This window comes from Haliotis rubra, unplaced genomic scaffold (genome assembly GCF_003918875.1).
Source record: "Haliotis rubra isolate DU_JTF1 unplaced genomic scaffold, ASM391887v1 Scf51, whole genome shotgun sequence".
Classification (NCBI taxonomy): domain Eukaryota; kingdom Metazoa; phylum Mollusca; class Gastropoda; order Lepetellida; family Haliotidae; genus Haliotis; species Haliotis rubra.
In genome coordinates, this window is record NW_025767202.1 from 2,816,134 (window position 1) to 2,825,668 (window position 9,535).

Genomic DNA, 9,535 nt, shown 5'->3' on the forward strand with positions numbered 1-9,535 from the left:
TACAGTTCAAACAACACAGACAACCCAAGAATGCTTTTCAACAGAAATACATCGACGTCGTGATCACGACAACGCAGTTACTTCCCTTGATTATTGCTTCGCGCGATGATATTGCGACATTTCCGTATGGGCTGTTTACCGTGATAAAAAAACAGGTATTGTTGTTTTTGACACAACACGGTTTGTGTAATTTGGATTTAATAGCTATCATAGACAGACACAGGTGAGAATATCTAAGCTCCGTTCAGACTATTCCCTACTGCGCCCAATGTCAACCATTTCCAATCCTTGTCACCCCATTCCCGACAGTGGCTCGATTATTCTTGTTTATTTCTTGACATTATCTAATATGGTGTCGTGGTCTGTGGATAGAACGTGTATCTGCTGATTATCGCATCTGTAGTTTGTAACCTATGTCCTTTGTTCGTGATCATGTGTGTGTTTTGCACATACACGACCCCCTTGTTTGGACTATATCGAACGAAGCGCCATTAAAATCCTAAACTGCTGGAATTATTTTCCGAAATGCAAAACAAAGACACCACCTCTCAGTGAATTCTTCCGAAATATTGCGCATGTATTTAGATTTAACTGTCAACAGAATTTTATGCTTATTTGGCCTTCATACAAAGTTCCTGTCCGCAGATTTGCTATTCAAGACCCTTTCTCCCTATTTATCGGTGTCATTACGTTTATTCAACTCTCTAATACATGGATTTAGAGTTTACAGTTCTTCTGTCCACCAAGCAACGTGTTGAGGTCATCTAAAGGTCATTCAGAAACTAACAGTTGAATTTGATCTTTCTGTGAAGATGAGGAAGGGCGAACTCCAGTAATATATATGGTCTGTGTATTTGGAACATAGCGACATTGTGGCCTATTTGTTGTCAAAGGGGCGCGTGTACATTATGTGATGAAAGATATCGGAGTAAAACGTCATTGTTCATAGCTGCATTAGTAGATCATACAGAAATCGCCCGACAGCTCTTGGACGCTGGAGCAGACGTCAACCAGCAAGTTTTAGAGTATTATAACAAAGGCATCAGATCAGCTAAAGTGATTTCAAGTAGAACAGGCATCCCTTTGTCCACTGTTTATCGTGTTTTGAAAAATATTGCAAATGGATATGACATTGAGCGCCAGGGAGGCGCAGGTAGGCCCAGAAAATTGACTGTCGGTGACAGGAGGCGGCTTGGTATTCTTGTTTCTAAAAACAAACGAAGGAGTTTAGAAAACTTAAGGCTGGATATGATTGATAGAGGAAATGTGGCTGTCTGTAAGGAGACAATTAGAACTGAGCTACATGCAATGGGCTGGCAGAAAAGTCGAGGAATTCCATCACCGATCATGAAACCTGAACAAAAGGAGCGAAGGTTGAACTGGTGCTTACAGCATAGAAATTTTAACTGGGACAATGTGATTTTCTCAGATGAAGGTTCTGTGTGGCTGTTTCCTAATACACTGAAATTCTGGACCAAACAAACTGAAAAACCTTTGTATCAGCGCCCAAAGTACAGTCCGAAATTTAACGTGTGGGGTGGCATATCTGTGTTAGGGGCAACGCCCCTCTGTGTATTTGAAGGGAATATGAACAGTGAGCGGTACACAGATATTCTCGAGGGACATTTACTTCCATCTGCTCACGTGTTCTATGGAAATATTTGGATTTTCCAGCAGGACAACGACCCAAAACATCGTTCAAAGCATTCACAGGCCTGGTTTCGGACCCAAAATATGACATTATTAGATTAGCCAAGCTATATCCCTGACCTAAATCCAATAGGGGACTTAGGAAGGAAAGTGTCAATAAGAAGAATCTGACAAATATTGCTGAACAGAAAGAAGAGGTGGTCCGATATTGGGACAGCATGGACCACGACTTTCTAACTTCTTTGTTCATATGCCTCTCCTCATTGAAGCCTGCATTGCTGCCCATGGTGACTTGACAAAATACTAACTGTTCACCTGTCTTTGAATCTGGAATTATATTCTGCTAATATTCACATTTAATACGTGAGTAATACGTGAAAAAGATATAAAGAAATACAATCTTTAAATTCTCAATAATTTCTGGTTGTACTGTATTTGTTTGTTTATTGTTTTGCACCACATTCAACAATACTCCAGCTGAATGACTTTGACCTTTAAGTAGTCGAGTCTTCACGAGACAATCCAATGATCGATATTATAAGCTTCAATCACGCCTATGTTGTTCGGTGACACGTAATTAACTAAGTCATCCAGCCTCAGACACCGATCTGCTCAGTTCCCCTTTGCCTGGGACGCACTAGAACCTAGATTCATCTGTTGCTTTCAAAGGGTATTTGTTGCATTCTACCTCGTTATAAGGATATTCTTATCGATTTTAGATAAACAGGGCATACTGATCTCGCATGATCTCCTCGGTGTATGAGAAACTCGGTTAAGCCTATTTCTGTCAACAATGCATAAGTGCTCGTTGGAAGTTGTTGTCAAGAGCTGCATGCCATGGTCCCGCCTCCCAATACCCCAATGTCAGGTAGACACACCAACATAACTAATTCCTCGCTCGTCCACTCCATACTCATGCAGTCGGCCATTGTTGCCTCTGCGTTAAATGTGACTTGACCACACTCATTGACGCACTCTGGGAAGAGCCATGAGCGCTGCCATGTTCATGTGCCCTCAGTTAAACAACGGTCACACTCTTTACTCAGCTTTGCTTGTTTCTATCATTTCAGATGCATGCACAGACAGACCTTAGTATTCCAAGCGCATTGTACAGATCCATGAAATATGACAGCTGCTCGCGATTGCCATGTGTACGAGACGCTTATAGACTGTATCAAAAGTAGAGATTTGAATTCGGTGCAGAAGTTGATTGACTCCATCCCTGGGAAACTCCAAGCCATCAAAAGTTTCCCACCATCACTACCGGACCCAATCTGCACTGCAGCCGAGATCGGGGACGATGCAATTTTTAACTTTTTGCTGTTATCGGGGTTTGACCCCGATCGGTTTGCCTCAAACGACGAAAGAGGTAACGTTATACGTCTGAAACCTATTCACATTGCCGCTTGTCAAGGCAATGTAAATATCGTCCGAAGGTTGGTAGATTATCACGGAGTTTCGATCAACTCGCCGGATAGTAAAGGCAAGACGCCATTGCTTTGGGCAGTACATCGTCACAGCAAGGACGTTGCGCGGTACCTTATTTCCCGTGGTGCTGATGTGAATCAAGCTGACACTTCTGGTTTGACCCCTCTGTACATGTCGGTAGGCAAATTCCACAGCCTTGAAACGTTCAAGCTGCTGATTAAATCTGGCGGGGATGTAAATGTGAAAGTTCGTTCTAGATGCTTGTTCTACAAGGCAGCAGTCATTGGAAGACTCGACAAGGCTAGGATACTCTACGATCATGGAATACACTTCAGTGAAGTATGTGCTGATTTGTGGATGAGGATTAATATCAGTCTAATAAAGCTGCTGATTGAAATTAATCTGCCGCTTGTCTATCCAAATGACAAAGAAACTTCTCCACTTGAGATGGGTTTGGAAAGAACTACGCCAAGCGAGAGCACTCAAGCATGGCTGCAGCTGCTTGTTTCGGCGGGTCACCCTGTCACACAGGCGGCAGTGGATATAGTCAGTGACAGGTTTACTGGAGACACTGCTGACTCCATACAGAGACACTTACAGTACTATGTCTCAAATCCAAGAACGCTTCAGGCCTTGTGTTGTTTCAATATCCGTGAGATACTGGGAGTTCGTCTTCTCCAAGAAGCTGATTATCTCCCCTTGCCACCGGGATTAATGCGATTTGTTCGCTTGGAAAACCTTTACAAAACACTTTAAACAAAATGTGATGATTTTGTTATCATGCCTGGATAGGTCGTGAGGTAGAACGACCATTTCAACATTTGAAACGGACAAAACATGTAATTTGTTCAGAAGATAATTTTCTCCAGCTTGCAAGTTAAAGCGTACCTGGAGATAAGACAACATTCCTTGCAGCACACCAGTCCCTTAACGAAACATCTAAGTAGCCAATATCAGATATGAAGTATAACCTAGATTATAAACATATCATACATACCGACCATGACAGTGGACGTTACTTGTGTTCTCGTTATGAAACCATTACTTTATGCTGTACGTATGGCATTAACTGTTGTTACTATATACATCGTTGAGACTAGGCCCAGACACGTGTTGAACATGACAGTTCTATGGATTCAGGGGTGGAAATAACCCATTGCCCGACGCCCGGGTCCAGTGTTTTTTTACTGTCGGGCAAGCAAATTTGTATATCACACTGTACCGGTGTCCAGTTGACTTTCCAATATTAATTATGTTGTTTATTTAAAAAATCAACAAGAAAACGGCCGGTATAGTGGAAAATTGTCAGGGCAAGTGATTTTACATGTGCCACTGTACCGGCGTACACTAGCAATTTTAAAGTTATTTCCACCCCTGAATGGATACTTGTCGCCACCTAGTGTGTGTTCTGTGTTTTGGGACAACGTGTGGACTTGCAGCAAGTAGCGAGTGTTGACAACTGTGTATGATGCCCGCAGCATCCACACCTTAACGTCACGATGAACTTGAGAGTTACTGTTTGTTATAGCTATTATGCTGTTTCTATTCCACTTATCCCATTTATGTATGTACTGTAATATTCAACACTGTTATAACTATTTTATAATAAAGAAAACTGTCTCCTAACAGTAACTTTATATGGTTGCCATCAAGATGGTTGACACTGAAATACAGTTTCCAGTTCAGCATATACGTTCTCATCCAGTGCTGACTGTATATCTAAACATAAAATGAGGTAAATAATTATTGTATCTTTACAAACATATCGATAACTTCAAAAAACAATTCCTTTAATTGGTTAATTGGTTGAAGGTGCATTATCATAGTTTTTATGATATCTTGGAGAGTAAAGGAAGTTTTTATTGACTCACAAACTCCGTTATTGACATACTGTTATTGGCAAACACATCCTTGATGTCATCCGTGAGTTTGAGTTGTGAAGGAATTACGGTTGCGTGAAGAAATTAAACAGACATAATGATGGTTTGCTGTCTGACAAGCAACCTGCTTGAATGGAACCCATGGTGCATTTAGTCCTTTTGGGATAGTTCAGGTTTCCAATATTCTGAAGGGGCGGTGGGGTAGCCTAGTGGTTAAAGCGTTCGCTCGTCACGTCGAAGACCCGGGTTCGATTCCCCACATGGATACATTGTGTGAAGCCAATTTCTGGTGTCCCCAGCCGTGATATTGCTGGAATATTGCTAAAAGCGGCGTAAAACCCACTCACTCACTCACTCGAATACTCTGAATACGTATCATTGTTTTTGTGTGTCATCAGGCATAAGAGGTTTATGAAATACGGAAAAGACACAAACAGATGATAGCTCTAAAACTGTCAGCGGTTCAGCTGATTTAAATATTGAAACAGGTTGACCACTGAAATGTTCGGATTTGTGGTGGAGCTGTTGCTCGTCACGCTGAACCAACTCTTGGGTCGATTCCCTTCATGTGGCATTGTGGAGCCCGTTATACTCGGCAGAGGTATTGAGAAAAGCGGCGTAAAACTATACGCACTTTATACGACGTAATAATCTCAGTCTGTGAGGTGCTTGAGCTGGACGTACTCCTTCACCTGCTCTGGTAAAGGGAGATCATGGACGCGCTTTGGCAGATCCGCGCCTAGAATGTGACGAACCTTGAAACAAGCCAGCTGTTGAAGTGACCAGGTACTGGACAGATAGTTCTGGAGTTCCAACTGAAGTGATTCACAGTCAGTATGGACATTACAGGCGGCATCGTACTCGCTGCGGGTCACATTATACCCTGCTTCAACTAGAAGACGTATGTATCTGGAAGGGTGGAACAATTTGTCCTTGCTACTTAACATTCCCAGGAGAGCTGAACGCCCCTCCGAACACACCTGATTTAGAGGCGCGTTGACCTTAATAAGGAACTTCAGCACTTTCATATTAACGGGCTTGTGTAAGGCAAAGTGTAAAATGCCGAATCCTTTATTTTTATCACGTATGTCGACTCTTGCTCCATTGTTGTAAAGTATTTGCATCATATCGACGTAGTTTAAACGCGCGCATTTATTTAACAGACAGCCATCCTCACTAACTCTGCAGTTGACGTTGGCGCCATGCTGTGTCAAGACTGTTACCAGACTCAGCTTGTTGCCATTCACCGCTGACACCAAGGGCGACAAGAAGGGGCTCGGCCTGTCACAGTCCGCTCCTTGAGACAGCAAGTACTGCACAACGTCTGTGTGGTTGCCCTCGACAGCATACGCGAAAGGAGTCCGGTGGCAGGAGTCCTCCGTGTCTACAGGCACATCGTGGTCACTCAACAACGTCATCAACATCTCCAGTTGTCCACATTTCGCTGCTATGTGGACGGGTCGCAGATTCCGTCGTTTGCCGCGTGTCAGTCTGTTGACCTGGAAACCATGACGCAATAGTAGAGTAAATATAGCCTTGCTTCCATCTCCAACAGCAACGAACACAGGGTCTCGAAGATGTTCGGGGAACTCACTACCCCGACCATGCAGACTTGTATTGTGTTTGAACCATTCTCTGACAACTCTGATGTCCTTTGTGGTCACTGATTCAGTCAGAATTTCCCAGTTTCTCTCCACAGACACATCTGCCTTTCCTCTCGTCATCCTTCTCGCCATGATCAACCGACACTAAAAGTAATAAAATGCATGTTATACTAAGCCTGAATTACTCTGTGGCAGAAGCCTAAAGAACCAAAGATAGGAACGAACGAATGTTTATGAATGAGTGAGTATTGTTTTACGCCGCCATACTGTTTATATCCCGGCGGAGTTACAAAAATATGCGTCATATTATGTACCCATGTTGGGAATCGAACCCGGACTAGCAGAATGACGAACGAAATCTCTAAGTACAAGGTTGCGTTAGCAGGCGTCGATAGTGTTGCAGATATCAGACTGAACATAACTGTAACTGAACGCCTGGTGAAAACCATTCCTCAAACCAAGGTGTATGCGCGCGTTTTCGCTGTTTTAAGCCGGTAATAACTGACTGACATCACGAGCATAGTTCCGCTAAATACGGCTACCACCTCACGATGACACATATATATAATCCAAATCCGAGAAATAATTAATTATAAACAGACGGAAGCGTTGATAGTTTCTCTTGCTACCAACCACAGGTTTATGAGAGATTAACACTGATGAAAGTGCCAATAACGTGGTGTGGACGTAAAAAACAAAATACTCGGGAGTATTTCAAACTGGATAACTCCACCATGTTTATTGACATAAACTAAGTTCATGGACCTAAAGAGACAGTCAGTGAGTTCACAAGGTCTCTCTAAGGGCTTTGTGTTTTAATGACAATATCTACCGTAACAACGGGGTCTTACTGATGTCTCTAGTGGCCTGCAACACGGGGCCCCTTCACTGGATGTGTTTGTGTTTCAGCGACAGTAACCCCCCAGGGATTGACCCTCTGCAGTATGGGAAAGTATACTATTGTCAGTACGTATACCTTCATGACCTGGTTATGGTATTATGTCTGTTTCTAGCCATAACAGTCAACCACGCACCACTGAAATCCACAGCAGCATGTAGTTTTGTATGATGACAGATGTTGCGTGTCTCCCTACAGAATGAGAGACCACGGTGCTTTGAGTTCGTGTAACGAGAACAGGGTTTTGTCAGCCTGGTCACGCATCAATGTATCTGCATCTATTTGCGTGAGAAACATGTCACCGATCACAGTTTTCCTAAATTTGCCCAAAGACTGGGGAAACCATATTTCACGCGTTGAATGTTTCCAGTAAACATTAGAGTTAACTCCCTTCCTTGGTTCTCTGTCGATATATTGTATACATTTTCAGCATTGAATTTTAGTCGATTCCTCCTAAATTTCACACTAGGAGGTTCCAGTGTAAATGCTAAGTATTGTACAGACACGTGATAGTGTGAATGGCAGTTGTTCAAACGGTGCTTCTACCTACCCGAGTACCAACCTCCACACGCTATGTAGATCTACAGATGAACCGACCTTGTGTACTTCCGTGTTTTCTTTTCTATTGATTTGGTTGTTAGGTGTATTTTATGAGCGCTTCAACTATTGAATGTTGTGCTGAGGTATTGGACACAGGTGTTTTAACGGGGAAGGATACAGCTTTCCTGAGAGAGTGTCTGTAAGTTTTAACAAAATTTCCACAGTACCTGTTCGCATTAACGAAGCCCGCTTGCAATGGAGGATACTTATTTTCCAGAGTGGAGAATACTTTAGTGCACATGAACTCATTATTTATCTAATCACGTAATATAAACGTGTCCTGACTGCCCCAGGTTCGCGTATTACACAGTCAGACTAATTGCTGAATGTAAGTTATAAACTAATGGATACTATGACAACGTATATAACTACGCCCATCACATCATTTGGAGATGGCAGCCATTTAATTATTATTATTAACTTAAAAAAAAGTAACTGGCAACAAACTGATAAAAGCGTTTTAGGATTTGATGTGAATGTCTGAGTTACACTTGTAATCTGTAATAAGTCTTTTTCCAAGCATGGACCCTGTTAAACAATAACGATTTCAACAAAAAGCCAAATTGTGTTATCATTTCAATGATACATACTATGTATGACGAGCAGTGTGTGTGTGAGAGAGTGTGTCATCTGAAGGTGGACATGTTGAAAGGATGACACAGTCGCCTCAGACTTCGTAACTGGTAACACAGATAGGTGTCCCTAAACAATTTCAAATTCTGAGTGCGATTTTTGGTTTAGCCTGTTCAACTTTACAGGTTTTTCTGTGTGGATAAGCAACACAACTCTTATTCAGTCAATCGTCTGCTAGGAACGTAAGTCGTCTGGCAGTACTGACTGAGTTTGGTTTTACGCCGCTTTTAGCAATATTCCAGCAACATCACGGCGGGGGACACCAGAAATGGGCTTCACACATTGTACCCATGTGGGTATTCGAACCCGGGTCTTCGGCGTGACGAGCCAACGCTTTAACCATTAGGCTACCCCACCGCCCCTGTCGGGCAGTAACCAGCTTCTGGCGAGCAGACGACCTTGAGCTGTTTCATCAATTGCGCCTCACTTTGACGAAACGTCATCGGGAAAGACTGTTTTGCGCCTGACAAGATCGCTTCAGTGTTACTTATTGGTAGGATTGTTATATTCAATGCAAATATAAACCATAAACCTGACCTTATCCCTCAATTTCCATCCTCTGTTGTGCAAGAGAAGTGTACTGTTCTGTACAAATACATATACAGACCCGTGCCAGTTATATTCAGACACATGACGTAACTTCCATAGACTTACATGTTAATTTAGTGTAGCATAAATAATTTTCATGAATTTAATTTTCGTATGATCCAAGTCAAATTTTGCACATTTGTGAGGAATCATCTTACCTACAATCACATAATTTCTGTTAAATTTCCGTTGCTTATTTATCGAATGGCAACGATTTAATCAACATATGTACAGTGCCGTGAACTCCTTTATCA

General features: G+C 42.4%; 2 protein-coding genes across 4 annotated transcripts; one reads left to right on the plus strand and one right to left on the minus strand.

Annotated features, from left to right (window-relative positions):
- The first annotated feature begins 56 nt into the window (after positions 1-56).
- LOC124292216 (serine/threonine-protein phosphatase 6 regulatory ankyrin repeat subunit B-like) lies at positions 57-4,305 on the plus strand. 3 transcript variants are annotated; one of them, XM_046729269.1, is made up of 2 exons: positions 57-155; positions 2,721-4,305. In XM_046729269.1, exon 2 carries the CDS (start codon positions 2,776-2,778, stop codon positions 3,832-3,834), a length of 1,059 nt encoding a protein of 352 aa, XP_046585225.1. In that variant the 5' UTR covers positions 57-155; positions 2,721-2,775; the 3' UTR covers positions 3,835-4,305. The 3 variants fall into 3 exon arrangements, with proteins under 3 accessions (XP_046585225.1, XP_046585224.1, XP_046585226.1); XM_046729268.1 differs by having other exon boundaries at positions 67-150; positions 2,717-4,305; XM_046729270.1 differs by having other exon boundaries at positions 138-223.
- A 622-nt stretch (positions 4,306-4,927) lies between these two features.
- LOC124292214 (serine/threonine-protein phosphatase 6 regulatory ankyrin repeat subunit B-like) lies at positions 4,928-8,076 on the minus strand. The gene is made up of 2 exons (XM_046729267.1): positions 8,011-8,076; positions 4,928-6,706 (listed from the first exon to the last, which is right to left on the minus strand). The coding sequence occupies exon 2, from the start codon at positions 6,692-6,694 to the stop codon at positions 5,612-5,614; it is 1,083 nt and encodes a 360-aa protein (XP_046585223.1). The 5' UTR covers positions 6,695-6,706; positions 8,011-8,076; the 3' UTR covers positions 4,928-5,611.
- Positions 8,077-9,535: the final 1,459 nt, after the last annotated feature.

Bases quoted from the DNA above. Each gene is read 5' to 3' on its own strand.
- LOC124292216 (XM_046729269.1), top strand. From the start codon at position 2,776: ATGACAGCTGCTCGCGATTGCCATGTGTACGAGACGCTTATAGACTGT.
- LOC124292214 (XM_046729267.1), bottom strand. From the start codon at position 6,694: ATGGCGAGAAGGATGACGAGAGGAAAGGCAGATGTGTCTGTGGAGAGA.